We start from the raw sequence: 19,905 nt of genomic DNA on the forward strand, positions 1-19,905 counted from the left end.
TTAATGTGTCGACGTTGAAGAAGTCTCTTACAATCTGAGCATTTGTCTCAGAACTTGCATCCATTTTGAAAAACTCCCTCACGAGCTTCACGTTTGTCTCGAGCTTTCGGGATATTTTGTGGCAGTCTTCGACACTCAGTAGGTGCATTTTGGAGGGGCGTTTTCGAACAGGAGGTACGTTGTCTTTGGCCGCACTTGGCTTTCCTTTATCGATGTCCTCAACGACGATAACGGGAATTGTGAAAGCTGAGCTGGACACCGTTGTAGTATCTGAACTCATTGTGACTGAAGAAGGAGTTGGAAATAATTGGGAGGCAGGGGATGCTAACAGCGATGTTGCTGGTGGAGTTGGGGATGTAACAGTGATCTCTGGGGCTGTCATCTGCGATTCGCGGAAGGAAGTGTTCATAGTTGTGAGTGTTGACGAGATGTGTGAAGCAGAAAAAGATGACGAAACTGAGCTTTCAACTTGTGTTCGTGCTGTGACAGGAGGGTACGGAGTTGGAGACAGAATGGAGAACCTGGATACAGTCTGGGGTTTAAATACAGGAGGAGGGGAAATTGGTGAGCCACCAGGGCCTTGAGAAAAGAGAGAATGAGAACCTGTTCCTCCAAAAGACTTGGAGCGGACTGGACCATACATTGTAGGTATAGAAGGAGACAATACTGTGCTTGAGGTACTGTAGGTCGCGAGAGACGTTCGTAGCGTAACATTATCTTCCTCATCAGCAAGATCTCCTTCATCTGTGTCTTCGTCTTCACGTTCTGAATCACTACTATCTGCCTCTACTGTAACAGGAAGTACACGCACAGGACGTGACAATTGCATATTTGGAGTTTGAGTAGATGGTTCTTGCCTGAATGGTGAATATACATGTGGAAGTGAGAGATGTGATGTGAGCGATGGTTGCGTTTGTGCAGGTAACTGTTGCATGTAAGGTGCTTCTGAATTCACTTGATTTATATGGGGTGATGACTGAGTACGTAATAAGCTAGAATAAGGTAAATCTACGGAAGCAGACTGTGTTTGTGGTTCATGCATGTGTGATAACTGCCGTGTGTCTTGTGAATGGACCTGTGAGGATGTGTACTGGGATTGCATTTGTGATGTGTGTGTTTCCAATACACGTGGTAAATATGTATGTGATTGTTGTAGACTTAGTGATGGCATATGAGGAGTAGAAGGTGATCTGAAAGGTATGTCTTGTGAACCTAAACTAGGGGGTTGTGAATGTGAGAAGACATGAGGTAAGGACGGTGATCGCATAGGCATGCTGGAGGATTGTATTGGAGAGAAAGGTTGTGCGTATACAGGTTCTTGTAACTCTGGGGGAGACCCTGATTCTGTGGGAGACTCTGGTTCTTCTAAATGAGGCACCGGTCGTGGAAAGGATTGTGCGAACACCGGGGTTTGTGGCTGTGAATAATCATGGGAATCACCGAAAGTCTTGGCAAATAGAGGTGGCTGTGCCTCAGGAGGTGATTCTATATCCTCACAGACGACAGACTGTTTGTATTCGTAATCCTCCTCCATCTCAGGCTCAGAGGTTGGAAATGTTTGCGCTTGTGTTCGATGTTCTGGGTGTGTTATATTTACCTGTGGGTGTTGAGGTTGCATGTGTTGGAGATTTGAGTTATGGGATTGCTGTGAAACATTGATTTGTAAGTTCTGGGATGGTGGGCTTTGGAGGTGATGTAATGGATGAGAAGGGGAAGGAGGATTTGAATGAGAATCATGTTGGTTTGGGGAAAAATAAGTGCATGTGGGTACTTGTCCTTGTTGCTGTACTGGTTGTGGGAAAGACTGGCCACTAGATGCAGGTGTATTTTGTTCATATGCACTAGAATAGTGTTCTTGTTGAGGCTGTTTCGGTTGTTCAGGGTGAAGTATCGCGGAACCATAACTTTCTGAATGCTGACTAGTAACGTTTTCACTCATAAAAGTAGCGTCTATTGGCGCCACCTGATTTGTGACGGTATGAGACTCTGAGGGAATGTGCGGACTAGTTACTTGACCCCATACAGGAGGGCATTCTTCAAAAGATGTGTTGTCTACCTTTTGCGCATTAATCCCAGTACCTCGGCCACGGTTTGAATGCCCTCGATGCCCTCGACTGATCCCACGTCCATTAGTAGGCGAGTCCCGAACTCCACGAAGAACATCTCGATTGTTCGCCCCAACGTAACTTCGACCATCGAAAGTACAAATTCGGTTGGCGAAACCGCGACGGATACCTGGTGTCTCCCGAACGACCCACTTGCCTTTTGATGACTGTTCGGAGGGCTCCTCAAACGAATTCGAATTCATGTCATGCCACAGCTGCTGCTGCTGCTCTTGCTGCTGCTCCAATGCTTCTCCCTTACCTAGCCGATCTAGACACATACCTCCTCCTCCATAATCTGCTTCACTGGCTACTCCGCTGTGATACATACTCGAAACTGAGGATGACGTTACAGTTGAAGCCGACATGGTGTAAATGGTTGGCGCTGAAGTATGACTCATAAACTGTTGCTGCACTGTCGTGGGGAGGACCTGACTGTGGGGGTCCGACTCACTATAAGTTGGTTCACCACCCACTACTACGTTCGCGTAATCATGGCACATCTCCTTTTTCAGAGATGAATAGTCTTTGACTGTGTGAGACCGCATGATCCTACCATCGCGCGCAAACATAGACATTTCATCGTCAGGAGTGATATCGGCAGAACCTTCGCTGTGAGTTCGACGACGCTGCTCGGTCTTTGGCGAAATTTCGTTATCGGTTAACTCTATATCCTCTAAAAGTGCCTCAAAGAACATCTCGTCGATGGCACTCACGTCTTCACCGGCAAGTAAGTCTTCGAATGATTCCTCTAAAGCTACACGAGACGAGGTCGAAAGCCCACCCACCGCCGACTCTAAAGTTTTTGTGAGACCCGAGCTTTGGAAGAAGGCTGCAATTTCTTGGCGTTTTTTCTCTGCCCTCTCAGGAGACATGGAAGCTTCATACTGCCCTGGCATATAGGACCTAGGGGTGGCAGAAGACGTCGAGGAAGGAGTCTGCTTCTTCGGGGGTTCCTTGCCCCAAGGCAGCATCTGGGATGTGGTTAGGGTTTCCGGTTGTGACGCCACGGGGTAGAAGGCGAGGCTCTGCGGCCGCGGACGACTCTGCACTGCTTCAGCGGGAGTTCTGAGACTGACAGATTGAGCTTCTCCTCCTCCAGTCTCCCACGTTTCAGTTATTTCATCGAGGTTGCTGAAGCGATGAGAGGCGTGATCGTGAAAACTACGCCGCTTTTCCAGGAAACTACTCTCGGGCTCGTTCGGCGAGGCCGGCGTTCCTTGACATCCTCCTCCCTGCAGGGCCGCCAAATTCCTCTGCACGATACCAGAGGTGGATCGTACGAGAGGAGGAGGAGAGAATACCTCAGGCGTGATGGGTTCACCTTTTCCCTCTTCTAAAATGGCAATTACCTTTCGTGCTATCCCCGATTGGGATCGCGACAGTGGGGTAGAGGACACGCTAGGAGTTTCTGCTTGACCGGGACCTGCCGTCTCCTCAAAGGCTGCCACGGTCTTCCGAATGAATCCTGAACTAGATCGCATAACTTCACGAATTGGTGAGTTCCCGCGAGAACTTGGGGGTGAGCTCCTAACGCCCCCCTCCTCGATCTTGTTAATCTCTGACTTGACGGTCATTCCAAGTGTTGGAGCTGTAGCCCAGGGTGCTATTGATTTTTCCCCAACTTCGCTCTCATCTGTCTTTTCCCACATGTCATAATGTAATCGGCTAAGTCGCTTCACCTTTGCGCCTTTCTCCGATACCCCGGACTCCAACTCTCTACGTTCTTCCTCACACGCCGCTTTCTCCCAAACTTCGAACTGGGCTTTGCTGAGTCGCTGAACACGATCAGTTTCGGTTTCGAGTAACACTTCGTCTTGTTGAGGACTTTCGAACTTTTGCACTATTTTGTTTAATTTTTTAGTCACAACGGTTTCGGGTGGTGTTGGCTGAGTAACCGGCTGCTCTGTTTGTTCGAATCTATCCCGCTTCTCCTTAACTATCGTTCTACCTAAATCTGGCCTATTTGGTTTTACATCTTGCTTCGGAACATATTCCTCATCTTTAACCCCCCATTTGTCTAATTTCTTTTTTACTAAACCTAAATCCTGGGGCTTTTCGGGGACCACCTTTTCACAAAAACGAGTAACTTCTTCTTCATTTTTCTTTTCGAACATACATTTCTTATCTTTTACTAGTCCTAGATCTGCTTTTTCGACAACTTTTACCTCCGTCGTAGTTTCTTTCTTTATCAGTTTGTTTAGTTTCTCTTGTACCAATGTTTTCCCTACCTCAGGTATCACAGTCATTTTAGGAATCTCTTTGGTCTTATTTTCGGCTATGATCTTTGTTTTTGCCGTTTTACTTTTCGCCTTTCCTTCATTTTGTATAGTAACATTAACCGCATCTTTTTCTGCTTTTTGCCAATTTTCGAATTGTTCTTTGATTAACCGCCTGACCCGTCTGTCAGGACCGGTAACATTTTGGGTAGTTTGGTGAGTGACTTTGTTTGAAACAGATTTTTGTTGGATTTTCTGTTGCTGCTGTTTGTTTTCGTTTTTCTTTCCCTTATAGTGAATTGGTTGCTGTTGGGGCTTAATATTCTTAGTAATTTTAGGGGCAGCCTTTTGTGCCTCAGTTGGATTCTGCTGGCCTGAACTATCTACTAATTTATCGATATTTTTCTTTATAATCTGGCCCGCTCCATGGGCAGCGGCTCCTTCTTTCCAGGGCTTGCCCGTCACCACATTCCTACCTTCGGATGCTGCCGAGACTGCAGACTCCCATACCTTCGAAACCTTACCTTGTGATGTTCCTCCTTCTCTGCTAGCACCTGCTGAAGGAGAACTTCCGCTGCTACCACTGGGAGTAACGCTAGAAGGAACTGATCTATTATTCGATCTACTATCAAGACTACTTTCGGTCTGACCATGGGGGTTACCCACTTTCGACGTGGAATCACCCTGACACGCACCTGAAAGTTCTTCGGTGGATCGCGATGCTGGACCTGTTGCAGGTTTGGCTGTAAATGGGGCTCTTGAAGGGGAAGACGAGAGGGAGGATAAGGACTCTGCTCTCTGCGGATTTTTGTTAAACCTTCCTTTATCTGCAGAAGTTGGTAGAGGAGGTACGACATAATCTCCTTGTTTCAGTTTCATCGGTTCTGTTGGTTGGGGTTTAGATTCGACCCAACGGTGTACTACAGTTGGAGACGATATTTTTACTCCGTCCCCAACAGTCCGTGTTGGCTGGCTGAGACGGTTCATGAACGGGCTCTGCATGGGCACTTTGGGTGGAGTTGTGTCCTGAAGAGCAGAAACCGAACTACTCTTCGACCTGAAGGTCTCCTTCGTCTGCTGGGTGATGGTACTAGTTCCCCCAAAAGGTCGCGATATGGCCCCTGAAGAAGGCGCTCCAGGGAATACGCCTGTTTCTGGAAGACAGGAAAAGGAAGAACTCTTTGTTCTGTCCGCCTCACTGAATCGAGGATCTTTGCCGAAGTTCCGTCGTAATGGAGACTGATTCTGTGGTGAGCCCCTGGGATTCTCAGGAAGAGAAGAGATTGAAGAGCTCTTAAACCTTCCTTCACTCGAATCTAGTGATATATTCCTGTTAAAAGGTTTAAAACCTCCAGGGTTTTTATTCGGTGCACCAGGAAGGGAGGAAACTGAGGAACTTTTGCACTCACTACTTTGAGTCGTCGTGCTCGTTGTGGAAACCTCAGAACTATTCCGAACTCCTGAAGACCTTTGGCTCTGTACTCTCCTCAGGTTCACACCCCGGAATTCGTGGTCCTGCTGTGGTTCATTAAGACTACTGGTACTGCCAAATTTGGCTCCACCTTGAGTGATATTGTGTTGTACCTTCGCAGGAGTGCTATCATTGGTAAACACTTCATCATCATTCGCCTCTGTGTCGCAGTCGCCGAAGTAATCTTCCAAATCAGCAAAAGAAGACCCGTGGCCAACTGAACCTTGACTGCCATTTTTTCCTGAAGCTGAGAAACTTCGTTTTCCTTCTGTGCTTCCTTGTTTTGTAAAAGGTAACTGAGCTGAAGCAGGAGGTTTGTTTTGTGTCTGCCATGGTGCACCAACTGGCTTTGAGGCCTGGTTCTTCTGCTGAACCCAACTCTGCTGTTGGGGTCCTCTCTTTTGCTCCTGTTGCTGTTTTTCTACCTCTGCCTCGTGCTCCATGTCTTTCTTGCGCATCATCTCCTCTTCTATCTGACGCTGTTGCATTATCTTCTGTCGTATAAGCTCCTTCTGTTGTTGCTGGTTGCGTTTCATCTGATTCTGATCTTTGAGACCATGAAGGAATGAAGGCTGGGGTTGTGGTGGACTTGGCTGTGGATTTGACAGTGGAGGAGGATTCGAATGCGGATTCAAGTGTGGATTTGAGTGTGGATTCATATGTGGATTTGACAGTGGAGGTGGATTCGAATGCGGATTTGACAGTGGAGGTGGATTCGAGTGTGGATTCGAATGCGGATTTGACATTGGAGGGGGATTCGAGTGTGGATTGGAGTGTGGATTCATGTGTGGATTAGAGTGTGGGTTGGAGTGTGGATTCATGTGTGGATTCGAGTGTGGATTCGAGTGTGGATTCGAGTGTGGATTTGGGTGTGGATTTGGGTGTGGATTTGGGTGTGCATTCGGATGTGGGTTTGAGTAGGGAGGAGAGAATGGAGATGCAAGCGGAGCAGGAGCCATTTGTTGTTGCATGATTTGTTGTTTTTCTTGCTGTTGCTGTTGCAACAACTGTTGCTGCTCCTCCTCCTCCCTTTGCCTTTGCAACAGCTCTTGTTGCTGTTGCTGCAACAGCCTTTGTCTTTCCTGTTCTTCTTTCTGTTGTTGCAACACTTTCTGTCTTTCCTGTTCTTGGAGTATCCTTTGCCTCTCCTGTTCTTGTAATTGTTTTTGCCGTTCTTGTTCTTGGATTATCCTTTGCCTCTCCTGTTCTTGCAACTGTTTTTGCCGTTCTTGTTCTTGGAGTATCCTCTGTTCCTCTTGTTCTTGCAATATCCTGAGTTTCTCCTGCTCCAGTAGTATCCTTTGTCTTTCCTGCTCCTGAAGCAACCTCTGCCTGTCTTGCTCCTGTTGGAGTAGTAAAGCTCGCTGTTCCTCTTCTTCCTTCTGCTGGATTAACCTTTTCCTTTCTTCCTCCTCCTTCTGTTTCCGTATTCTTTCCTCCTCTTCCTTTTGTTTACGAATTCTTTCTTCTTCTTCCTTTTGTTTTCGGATTCTTTCTTCTTCTTCCTTTTGTTTTCGGATTCTTTCTTCTTCGGCTTTCTGCTTCCTTAGGTTTTCTTCCTCTACCTGCTGCTGAAGCTTTCTTTTTTGTTCCTCCTCCTCCTCTTTTTGTTTTTGTATTTGTCTTCTTTTTTCTTCTTCTAGTTTCTGCTGTTGCTGCTTCAGCCTAATTTCCTCTGCTTCTTTCATTTTTCGTTTTCTCTCTGCTTCTTTTTGTGCCTCCAATGCTCTTAACCTCTCCTCCTCCTGTTGCTGCTGTAGCCTCTGCTGGGCAAGCACTTGCTCTTGCTGAAGTCTTTGTTCTTCTTCTTGCAGAAGCTTCTGCTGTAACATAACCTCCCTTTGCCTTTCAAGTTCTTCCTCTTGTTGCCGTTCCATCGTCTTCTGTTGTTTTGCATGCTGGTGCACACTCTGCCATGTGTGTGTTTGTTGGCTCTGCATAGCTTTGTTAAGATTTCTTACATTATATTGCTGGGTTCGCCGTGGTACTCCTGTTTTCTGTTGATTTTGCTGTTGTTCTACGTTGCTGGCTATGCCCTCAGTTACACCAACTGTGTTCATACGCATAAAGGTTGGATGTTGATGTTGTTGTTTCTGGGAATCACTGTCTTCTGCCTCGTCAGCAGAAGTTGTTCGAGTCATGCTGTTCCTTCTGCGTTCTTCACCCACACTCAGCTGTTTACTGATGGCTGCTTTATGTACAGCAATCTTGACCAGCTGCTCCGGTGTGAAGAGGACGGACATCGGGTTCTCTGCGATGTTCTTGCTTGTCATAGGGGCTTTACGTGGTTTTACTTGGTGGGGGTGAGCTACCTCAGAGTGTAGTAATGAGGAAGGGCGGAAATTTTTATTCCAGGTAGAAACAGTTTCGTTACTATATTCATGTGTACCATCATCAATCTTGTTTATAATATCTGCTACGCAACTTGTACTCCTTGCACGAGGAACCTCTGATCTCCTAGAAAACCCATAAACCGGAGGTTCACGACTTTCTGGTACAGAGAACTGTTTGATGATCTGCTGATTAAGACGACTAACCTGGAAAGATTTTGGTGTGCTTTCTGCCGTAGCTCCTTGTAACCTCATTTTCTCGCGATCTTCGAAACTCTTTTGGCGTCGAAGAGCAAGCTTACTCGTTGGGTATTTCAGTTCGATACGCACTGTGTCTACATTTGGTGTTGATTGAGACTTGGACAATGGTTCTGGTCTCCGGACGGGACCAAACTGGCGCTGTCTTTGCTGCGCAGCCCATGGTGCCATTTGGCTTCCGCTGCCACTGCGGACATAGCCTGGCTGTTGCCGTTGGTTGAGGCCTGCGGCAAAGTCAGTTCGTTGTGGGACAGGTGGAGGTTGAGGAAGCTCCCCACGTTGTGGGAGTGGTGGAGGTGGTTCCTTCACCCCATTCGCCTGCTGAAGTTGAACTGCTTGGGGTCGACAGTCTGGTACCATGGGGGTGATAGCCAGAGACGTTGGCCGTTTTGGAGGTATTGCGGGAGCTGCAGGTACCTGCTGACGTGGAGGAATTACAGGAACAGTTTGCTGAGACGGCGGTACCTCTATTTGTTTCTTCAGTGGAGACGGCCTCTGCTGTGCGATTTTGCCCTTAACCTCGTGCCATGGTTTGTCCAACCCCTGGACTTTCTCTTTGAACACTTGAGTCTTTTGTGCTACTGTTTTTACTTCAGATTGGTTTACCTTATCTAAAACACTAAATGGCTTCGTGAATGGCGCTCCAAACTGCTTATGGAACACGCCAGGAAGTTGTGCTTTTGTGCCTGACTTATCTTCTCCAAAAGAGAAAACTTCGCCTTCATCGTCTGAATCGTCAGAGTCACTCTTGTCACTCGCAAGTTCTTTGTCGTCCTTTGCCTGCTCCTTTCTTTGCTGAGCCTTTTCCCCACTTCCCTGGGTGCTCTTGGCAGGAAATTGTGGCTGTTGAGTAAATGGCCCCCTTACGAATGTGTTAGAATTCGTCTGTTTGGGTGGTCCCCCAATATCCTCAGATGAGAAGTTCTGGACTTTCGACATCCAGTTTCTCCTCATGTCTGTAACATTGCCACTGGACAAACTCTGCATGGGCAATGCCGGTCGGAATGGCTGAGGTCGAGATGTAAACATCTCATTATAGGATCTCTGCTTACTCATAAGGTAATTAGTTGGCTGTTTGCGAGGTAACGCCCAGGGAACAGATGGTACAACTTCTTCAGTGGACATCTTTACATCAGAGATGTCCTCTTTACTACCCTGGGAGAAAGGACGCTCAATGCGTTTTTTGGCAGCTCGGATTTTCCAAGGTATCTCTTTCTTCTTCTCTCTCTTTGTGCCTTCTGCATCGGCATACTTCTGCAGGAAAGGCGGGGCAGTTTGATCCTGCTCACTGTCCACAAACACCTCATCTTCATCTTCAACATCGTCAACAGGACCATCATGATCTTCATCATCTGTTGTAATTTGTCTTACCAACTCCTCCCGGGATCTACACCTCCCAATGGCGCTGCTCAGTAATGCTCTGGCTTCCTTCCGGCTACCTTGTCTCTCATCTGAGCAACTGTTCCGGGTAACAGGAGACCCGGATTTGGTCCTTATGGGAGCTCTAGGAATCCCGCTTTCGGATCCAGCCGAGTCAGCTCGAGATTTCCTGTCCTTCCGTGCGGAGGCCTCGTCTACCTTAAGAACTATACCCTTGGCCTCGTTCAGATTAACTGAAAACTTGAGACCTCCAGTGACAACTGCGGGGCTTCCAGTTCCCGACGAAGCATAAGAAGAAGAATTAAGAACTCCCGATGAGCTCGATTTGATAACTTCGCCAATTTGTTTTGGCTGCGGCTTTTCGCCCACATCCTCACTCTCATCTAAATCATCCTCCTCTCCTTCATCCTCATCCTCATCCTCTTCGTCTTCCTCCTCTTCACCCTCATCTTCCTCATCTTCTTCATCATCATCATCGTCTTCTCCCTCACCTTCATCTTCACCTTCATCAGCCTCATCGTCTTGGTCGCGCGAATCTATATTTTCTGATTTGTCAGCATCATCGTCATCATCTTTTCTTGTAAGAACATCTCCCAAGGAACATTTAAGGCGTTCTATCAAAGACACCAACTCTTTTCCTTTTGGTTCTTCCTTCTTTTCGGACTTTGTGACAGCTGGCGAGGTGCTTTTTTCCTTAGCTAGTTTGCCTTTCAACTTCTCCAATACGGAAGTGACCTCAAGTAAAAGGTCCTGACTAAACTCTCCATCAGGACTCTCCTTAACTTCACCTTCTTTACTGCCTCCGTCAGCCTCTTTCTCTGAGGAAGAGACTTGGGAGTCGTCCTGATCGTTCATCATAGTGTCTATTAATTGAATTTCCTCTATAGAGTTTGCAAAATCACCCTGTTTCTTATAGTCTTCACCAGACTCCGTTCCGGAATCAAACATACACTCCCCCTTCGAATCGTCGTTATTGCAGTTATTATTGTTATTATTATTTCTATTACTATTATTGAAATTATTTGTGTGACCAGAATAAGAAAACATATTATTACCAGAAGAGATAGTTTGAGAATTTACAAGAGACCCGTCACCATGAGAGCCATAAGCGGATGAAGAAGCACTCGAGGGAGCTAGAGAAGCCCCTTGATGCTCCCGTTGTTGAGATCGAGATCCCTCCACCAGTGAGCTCTTGTGCTGATCAACAATAATTGGTTCTAACTCACCCTCACTGCTACTACGATATCCTCCCTCTCCTGTTCTACTAGTGGTGGTGGTGATGGTGCCCCCTCTAGCCCTACTATTACTACTACTATGATCCTCTGCGTCTAGGTCATGGTGTTTGAGTAGCTCTTCCCGAAGAGCTGCAAGGGAGAGAAAGAGAATATATGAATACATAAACCAACGTTGTCATATATTACAAGACAACGACTATTAAATTAGATATAATCAACAAAAGAGTATGTTTAGAATGCCAATGATATATGTAATAATCAACAGATAAGTAAACGTAATGATGAGTAATAGCAGCAACGACTGCAACAGCACTGTAGGGAAGAGGCCAAACGCAGAGTATGAGAGTCCAGTATATTTTGACGTTTCACCCAGCAGGGCTTCTTCAGAAATAACCCTGCTGGGTGAAACGTCAAAATATACTGGACTCCCAAACGTAATGATACTCTGGTAAGCTACTAAACGAGACAAGGGCTTCTGTGTTCACCTGTTTTCAGACACATACACTCTAAGTCTTACCTTTCTTTTCTGCCATGAGAGACTTGAGACGCATACGGATCCTCCTACGGTCCTCATATTCCTCACACGAATCAAGCTGTGGAAGAAGATACACATATGTAGAATGCAGTACAAAAAATGAGGAAATCTTACAATTATATTTAAAGAAATTTCAAAGTTAGACGAATGTGTTGTGACGAGCAAACGTTATGTTACAACTAATGATTCTATTTTGCGACTAAAACTCTATATACTTCAGCACTGATGTAGTTTGATTGAAAAATTATAACAGATAATCATATTAAAAGAGCTGTTTACAGAAAATATGAGTGATGAAAACTATTTTTGCAAAATTAAGATTACAAAGACATGCATATGAATACGGAAAAAGCTCATGCACAGAAATAAATGATCACACACACACACACACACACACACACACACACACACACACACACACACACACACACACACACACACACACACACACACACACACACACACACACACACACACACACACACACACACACACGCACACACATACACACAACCCATACAACTTTCTTTTTTTTCCGCATCCGGCCTAGTTATGGACCAAAAGATCTCCTGTCTTCATGGTCTTCCTTGGTAATCCTTTGTAATCTGGCTCACCATTGACGATGACGAATTAGACTTCGGGACTCTACAGATCTCACTACCTCGAGCTTTATCAACAATTAACGATGTTACTATGAACAACAACACAACCATGATTATGCAATGGAACTCTGAACACCTAACCACCTCCCATTCCCACTAACTATAAACTGTTGAAACAATCAAACGTCTGGAGGTATTAGTAAACAATGATCTCAGATGAGATCCAACTTGGAGACTTATGAGGACGACACCAATCAACCATTCCTGTTCTTTTGGATAATGATTTTTGGAATCTCTGGCCCTGGACTTAAGAGAGTATAATTTCAAGGCTTCTTGCCCAAGTTTCCCTATGCTTTCCAAGCCCTAACTCCTTGAATTACACAGAAGAAACTACTGGAAATGGTACAGAAAAAGGCTTGAGAAATTTCCTTTGATCTCTTCTACGGCAACAGTAAAAAACAATACCTTCAGTTGCTCACCCTACTCAAACTAGAAGACCAGTCTCTCACTTGCTCGTAAATCTGGAAGTAAGTTGAACCAACCACAGCACTGAGACACCCTTCAACTTGCGGTTTCACACCCACAAGTGATCACTAGACTTCATAGTGGCTCTCATAAAACCTCGAACTGATCGATTTCGTAACAGTGCCAAATCCAACATAGTGTGCCTATCAGATTCTCGAATGCTATACAGTCTATCCTTAATACTTCTCTACCACATTGATCACGTGTATATACCCTGTGTTTGTTAACACAAAGTCTCTATCCTGCACCTTACCCCGCTTCAAGCTATTTATGTTAAACAATTTTATCATTTCTTATAATGCAATTGGTCAATATCATTATCCAATTCCTGTATACACCATTAGTGAAGAAGTCGTTCCCAGTTTGAGCGCTGAAGATTTCCTTTAAACTGTCTTTTCTTTTTTTTAGCTCTTTCTTTAACTATCCACAACAATTACCATCAATTCTCTGCCCGGGTTATTTGCTCAGCAAATCACAGGCTAAAATCTACCCACGGTTATGGTTTACAAAATCATGAAGCCCTTTGGTATAAAGTCTAACCTTAACAAAGCGGCAATGCTGGGGATCATTTGGCACATCATGCAGTGCAGCAATGACACCTGTAGCCCGGGGACATATTTATACGTGCGTAAAATCATGTACGTAGTTGTCGGGACATTCATTATATTTTAAGAATATCAGTTGTGTACAGCTGTAGCGCGCTTGGCGCCTGTCCAGCCTTGAGAACGGATCCTCTGTGAATGTCACTAGTTCTGGTCGCCGAACACTGGGTAAGCGTGACAGTGTCTCTTGATGTAAGCTACGTGTTGCGTGTGAAAGCGGACAACCAGATGCTGTGATGAGTTTCGTGATTATGATAGTGTATGTACACACGCGCTCACGTGTGTGTGTTGGACATAAGTTCAGGAATACATATATATATATATATATATATATATATATATATATATATATGTATGTATATATATATATATATATATACATATAAACATATATATATATATATATATATATATGTATATACATATATATTCATCAACCACAATGCACTTTAATTCTAAGCCATCAACATCGAGAGACTCGAGGAGGCCAACATGCAGAAATTGAAACGTTGTATAGCCAAGGACTCGAACCTGTGCTGGCACGTGACAAGTGTTAGTGACTAACCGATATATATTTTCACCCTAATGCTATTCTCCGCCATTACCACAACTTTTGAAGGCATGAGTCACAGTTCTTTAGAGTAAAGGAGACTAACCAATATTTTCGTTAGATTGATAATCACTGCCGAAACAGGCTACAGCCTTATTCTGAGCGTGGGTTGCGAGCTAAGTGACACCTGGTTCTTTCAGCACGCTCAGAGCTACCCGAGTTCAAAGCTTCGCGACGGCCGGGCCTGAATATTTGAAATACATCGCTGCTACAAGCGATTTGTTCTATAATATACATACATATACATATATACATACATACATGCATACACACACACACACACACACACACACACACACACACACACACACACACACACACACACACACACACACACACATATATATATAAATATATATATATATATATATATATATATATATATACAACACTGAGTCACGTGGTAGCACAGGTTCAAGTGCTTGCCTGTACCACATTTCAATTTCTGCATGTTGGCCTCCTCGAGTCTCTCGATTTTGATGGGTTAGAATTAAAGTGTATTGTGGTTGATAAAAATGTATAGATATATACATACATACAAAATCATACTTATGTGATCACATATGCATACCCATGCATTTATTCTCATACATTCTAATTCTCATTCATTTCATAGCAAATGTGTTAATCATCGTGTAGACCATTTGAAAGAAAACGAAGTAATACAAAGCTGAAGGTAATGCTAAGCAGGTTTGAAATCAGACGTGAAGTGAACGAGTGAGAGAAAATGAATTAGACATCGTGACGAAACCAGGAGGCGTTGAAAGAAGGAAAGTGATGATGGAGGGTGATCGAGGGAGGAGGAGGAGGGGTTATAAGATTTACGCCGAAGGCTTCGGAAGATAGAAATACAAGATAGAAAGAAAATGGGACGTGGGTAGTAAAGAGACAAAAAACGGGAAACACTGAAAGAAGGTTGTGGAAGAGATGGAAACGTGAATGAAGAAAAGAAAGAGGAAGAGAAGGAAAAGGAGAAGGAGGAAGAACAGGAAGATGGAGGATGAAGAAGAGTAGGAGTAGAAAGGAGAGAGGAAGGGAAGGAAGTGGAGGAGGAGAAGGAGGTGGTGGGTTAGCAGGAGGAGTAGGAGGACAAAGAAAATGAGGAAGAGGAGAGGGAAGAGGGAATGTAAGAGAAAGAGGGGGAGGAGGGGGAGGAAAAAGAGGAGGAGGAGGAAGAGGAGGGAGAAGAAGATGAGGAGGATGACAAAGAAGAGGAAGAGAAGGAACAGAAGCATGAACAAAAGAAAGAGAAAAAAGAAGATAGAAAAGAAAGAGATGGGGAGGAGGAGGAGGAAGAAGAGGAAGAGGAGAGAAACAGATGAGGAGGATGGTGAGGAAGAGGAGGAAGAAGAGGAAGAGGAGGAGCAGAAGAGGCAAGAAAAGAAAGAAAAGGAAACAAAAGAGAAAGAGAAGTAAATAAGGAGGAGGACAGAAGAAGGAGGAGGAGGAGGAAGAGGAGGAGACTGAGGAGAAGGAAGGGGAGAAGGAGGAAGAGGAGAAGGGGAAGGAGGAGGAGGAGGAGGAGGAAGAAGGAAGAAGAGGAAGAGGAGAAGGAGGAAGAGGAGAAGGAGGAGGAAGAGGAGGAGGAGGAGAAGGAGGAAGGAAGAGGAGAAGGAAGAAGAGGAGGAGAAGGAGGAGGAAGAGGAGGAGGAGGAGAAGAAGGAGGAGGAAGATGAGGATGAGAAGGAGGATGAGAAGGCTTGTCGCCGTGGGAGGAGGAGGAGGAGGAGTGGGAGAAGAGGAGGACCCGCCTATTTGGGGACCCTGCATGTCGCGTTGCTGCCGCCAACGATCTCGCTCGATCTACTCTCCCACCAATTGCCTACACACAGGAAGAAGTGTTTTTTCCACTAGTTCTCTAATACAAGTAGTCTCGGCTTAAAGCCCTAGTCTTTAGGTACCTCCACGACAAGAGACATATTTCAAAATACATTTTTATGAAATATTCTCCCAGACAATTCTAAAAATATATACATACATGTATACATATACATATATGTATATTTGTGTATTTTGGGAGCAGGTTCTCTTTTATACATGTTTGATTGAATACGAAAATAGAAAATACAAGAAAGAAATTCAACAACTTCCAGAATGCTGTCGTATTCAATCAAACATATGTATATATATATATATATATATATATATATATACATATATATATACATATATATATATATATATATACAGTATATAAATATACATATGTATATATTCATATATATACTCGTGTATATATATATATATACATATACATATATATATATATATATATATATATGCATATATATATATATGAGAAATTCTAATACATCATTAAAAAGATGATCCATGATGTTGTAGGCTACATTAGAAAAATAAGAGTTTTTTACAACAATTTCCTCAATTTGGTGATCATTTAATTACATATTTCATAATTATAAAAAAAAAAAAAAAAAAAAAGAAACACAATAACCCCAAAATCTCTAACGAAATACCCGGACGCATTGTGGCGCATCTACAGTTGAGTTGCCAGTTACTGTATTCCGACTTATTTTGTGATCAGTCTCAAGTATCTTTGCCTGCGCCCACTCTACCCACGCCGCAACAGATTCGCGTTTCCTGCCTCTGTACACTCGGTGTTTAAAGTTCGCGTTCTGTCAAGCCACTGTAAACAAATACTTTTCGAACAAAAAACGCCGCCAAATGATTTTATTCCTAATTGAGTGGGCACCCACTTCCCGTTGACGTGAAGAATTTTATATATTTTGGTTTAAGAGGGAAATAGACAAGAATTGGAACACTAACGGAATGGCTAACAAATGGAACAGACTTTGTGGTCATTTAGTGAGCGCTGAAACTATCGGTTGTTTTAATTAAGAGAAGATTAGATAAATTTGCACGGAACTGCCTTGTGAAAGCCTTATGGTCTCTTGCAGTCTCCAACATTCTTATGTTCTTATTCTGCCTTAACGTCCGACACTCAAAAAATTGAATACTCGATGAAGCTTTTCAGCTATAAGTGACTTTTATTTATTTAATTATATAATTAATGATTCATTTATTATTTATTCATTTGTATTAAGCTGACATTTGTTTACATTCGTTTTCAGAAAATCGGGTAAATCAATGACGTGTCACTTCACCTACGGGTAGACGCAAATTGGAGAACAATTCTTCAAAGACATTGAGACTTGATTGGTCTTTTGATACAGCAGCAGCTCCTTATTTGAGCAAAAATCGTCTTTCATTAGCCCGAAAATTATCCTCAAATAAAAACATCCAGTTCGAGAGTTACTCTGAGCAAAACGACTTTGTCTCAGCCAAAAAAAAAATGCCTGAATGTATGTTACTATACTCTTGGTATCTGGCGACACACAAATTGAAAGTTTTGAAGTTTGCCACGAATGAAGAAAATTAATATATTTGTTTATTTCTGATGCCAATACTATCATTGAATAAAGCTCTACATATTCAGTTATTCATTAATCTATTTATCTATTCTCCTGTTTATTTTTACTATATGCGACTTAAAATCACTTTCATACTAACACCTCAGCAATGTATCGAAGAATTATGTTCCCAATTGTTTAACAACATCTTCCATCGTGCACTGACTTCTCGTTATGTTTTTGTCGCAATTTCCTGCGCGTCTCAGTTACGTTGATATCTGCAAATCATTCCTTTTGCACAACATTCCCAGGCATAAGAATTCCTGTGTAATACTTTCGATTAACACGATTATGCATTTTACCTACACTATCACCTTAATAAACACCGTCACAACCACCAGTAATTCCATCACTATAGTCATCTTTACTAGCGGTACGACAAACACTACAACTACTTCTACCACTATAGGAACTACAGCTACTACAACTATCCTTCTCACTATGACTTCGAGCATGGGGCTTCTTCGGAGGTACTGTGTTTTGTAATATTACCACGCCTAGCGGACTAGACACCTCATAAAAAATAAAAATTATATACAACTCCAGACAGATATTTCGTTGCTCTCTTCCTGACGGTGTGCGTGTGTGCGTGCGTGCGTGCGTGCGCGCGCGCGTGTGTGTGTGTGTGTGTGTGTGTGTGTGTGTGTGTGTGTGTGTGTGTGTGTGTGTGTGTGTGTGTGTGTGTGTGTGTGCGTGCGTGCAGGTGATTTAAAGATCCTAATAAAGGAGTTTTTAACTAACAATAAACGCAGACACGTTTGCATTGACAGACTTGGACATTATTTCAATTCTTGTTATTAAATTTCTTAGTATAAATCTCTTATTTCTGTTCTGTAATGTGGTTCAGTAGACTATAATTTTTATTAAATAAACAACCTGATTCGAGTTATCTATAACAAAGCTTTCATAGCACGTAATGTACACTCACACACAAACACAGTGATGTGATGTGGTTTAACGTCACAAACTCGCCCACTATCGGAAGGCGAGAACGGTGCCCCTTACAGAGGACTTTGTAGCGTGGAATTTAGTGAACCATGCCCTTGGTTCAACTTCGCCGGTGGCAGGATTCGAACCACCACCCCTTCGCCGCAAGTAACGACGCCCTAACCCGCTCAGCCACGAAATATGTCGAAATGGGGTGACTGGCACACTACTATGTATATAAAGTTTGTTTATTCATTTTTTTGTTCATAATTAATATATGAGGATAAAAAAACGAGACATAACATTCGACGACCCGAGATAGAAGAAACAAGTCTGGGCAATTTAATACATATAATAACAACGATATTTGTACTTGTATTGTGTCTACACACATCATCTTTTCTAGTAAAACAAAGCTCACGCTCTTTGCTATAAAATGTGTAGCTGGCGATCTGTGTGTCAAACCAAGACTAAATATTCACAAACCAACATTGTATTTTTACAGGTTATTGCTCACGAACTTGTGTGTACATTTGAACGTGCACATGTATACACGGGTGTGTATGTATACAAGTAATGTAAACACCTGTCTCGAATGTTTACAAAGTTGACTTAAACTCTTGTTTTCAGAAAACTCTGTTTTCTTGTTCCCTCCCCTGTGCGTCGTTGCTTTCTTCAACATAGCACCAAAGCTTTATGTAATTTTTTATTTATTTTTTATCAAATCCTATTTTTTTTTATCAGTTCAGAATTGAAGAAAGACGGTGATACCACCCCGTTTATGGTCATTTACTAGGTTTTCTGAGGTAGGTTAGGTTAGGTTAGGTTAGGTTAGGTTAGGTTAGGTTAGATTAGGTTAGGTTAGATTGAGGTTAGGTTAGGTCACGTTAGGTTAGGTTAGGTTAGGTCACGTTAGGTTAGGTTAGGCTAGGTTAGGTTAGGTTAGGTTAGGCTAGGTTAGGTTAGGTTAGGCTAGGTGAGGTTAGATTAGGTTAGGTTAGGTTAGGTTAGGTTAGGTTAGGTTAGGTTAGGTTAGGTTCGGTTAGGTTAGGTTAGGTTAGGTTAGGTTAAGTCAGGTTAGGTTAGGTTAGGTTGTTTCTGGTCGGGTCTATCTCCAAGTCAAATCGAATCGTTTGTTATTTCAATTATGCATAACGATCTCCAAACGTACAGGGGTTAACGCTACAGCATATTTCAAAAGTTTGCCAACTGTTTTGCGTCATCTTCATATTCGATTCATGCAACCTTAAGAATACTCATTTTTCATTTTTGCAACATTTCAACATGGTCTCCTGTCGGCATGCTTTGCCTTTGTAATCCTTTGCCTTTGTAATCCTTTGTAATGACTATCAGTCACATTTTCATCAAAATAATCATGAGACAACTAAGGCGCCATTTGCTGGCGTCGTGTGACGACGCAAAATTTGTCGACGGACTATCGAGCATAACTGTATCTTTAGTCTGGATATCAGTCTTCAGATGAATGAGGTTGTTTTGTGTTTTCGTGGAATAATTCTCCTCATGAAAACGAGTTAGAGTATTTAGAAGAAGAAAACAACATCCACTCTGTAATAAAATTACTGATCTCATTCCAGTCATTTACAATCAGACTGTCTTTCTTCAATACGAAATTCCACCACGTGATCCTATTCTACTGATGATGAGAGCAACATATATA

General features: G+C 43.2%; 1 protein-coding gene across 15 annotated transcripts in view; it reads right to left on the bottom strand.

Annotated features, from left to right (window-relative positions):
- LOC143035894 (uncharacterized) overlaps nt 1-19,905 on the bottom strand; it is a 359,986-nt gene that overhangs the window by 43,514 nt on the left and 296,567 nt on the right. For 9 of the 15 annotated variants that reach the window (XM_076203071.1, XM_076203077.1, XM_076203075.1 and 6 more), the window contains 2 exons: nt 11,513-11,588; nt 5,017-11,124 (listed from right to left, as the gene is read on the bottom strand). In XM_076203071.1, coding sequence (XP_076059186.1) covers nt 5,017-11,124; nt 11,513-11,588 — 6,184 coding nt within the window. The remainder of the gene's footprint in view (nt 1-5,016; nt 11,125-11,512; nt 11,589-19,905) is intronic. The other 6 variants (XR_012967338.1, XR_012967337.1, XM_076203080.1 and 3 more) reach the window with 1 other exon arrangement.

Source organism: Oratosquilla oratoria, chromosome 19, assembly GCF_046742065.1.
Source record: "Oratosquilla oratoria isolate Oo_2021 chromosome 19, ASM4674206v1, whole genome shotgun sequence".
NCBI lineage: Eukaryota > Metazoa > Arthropoda > Malacostraca > Stomatopoda > Squillidae > Oratosquilla > Oratosquilla oratoria.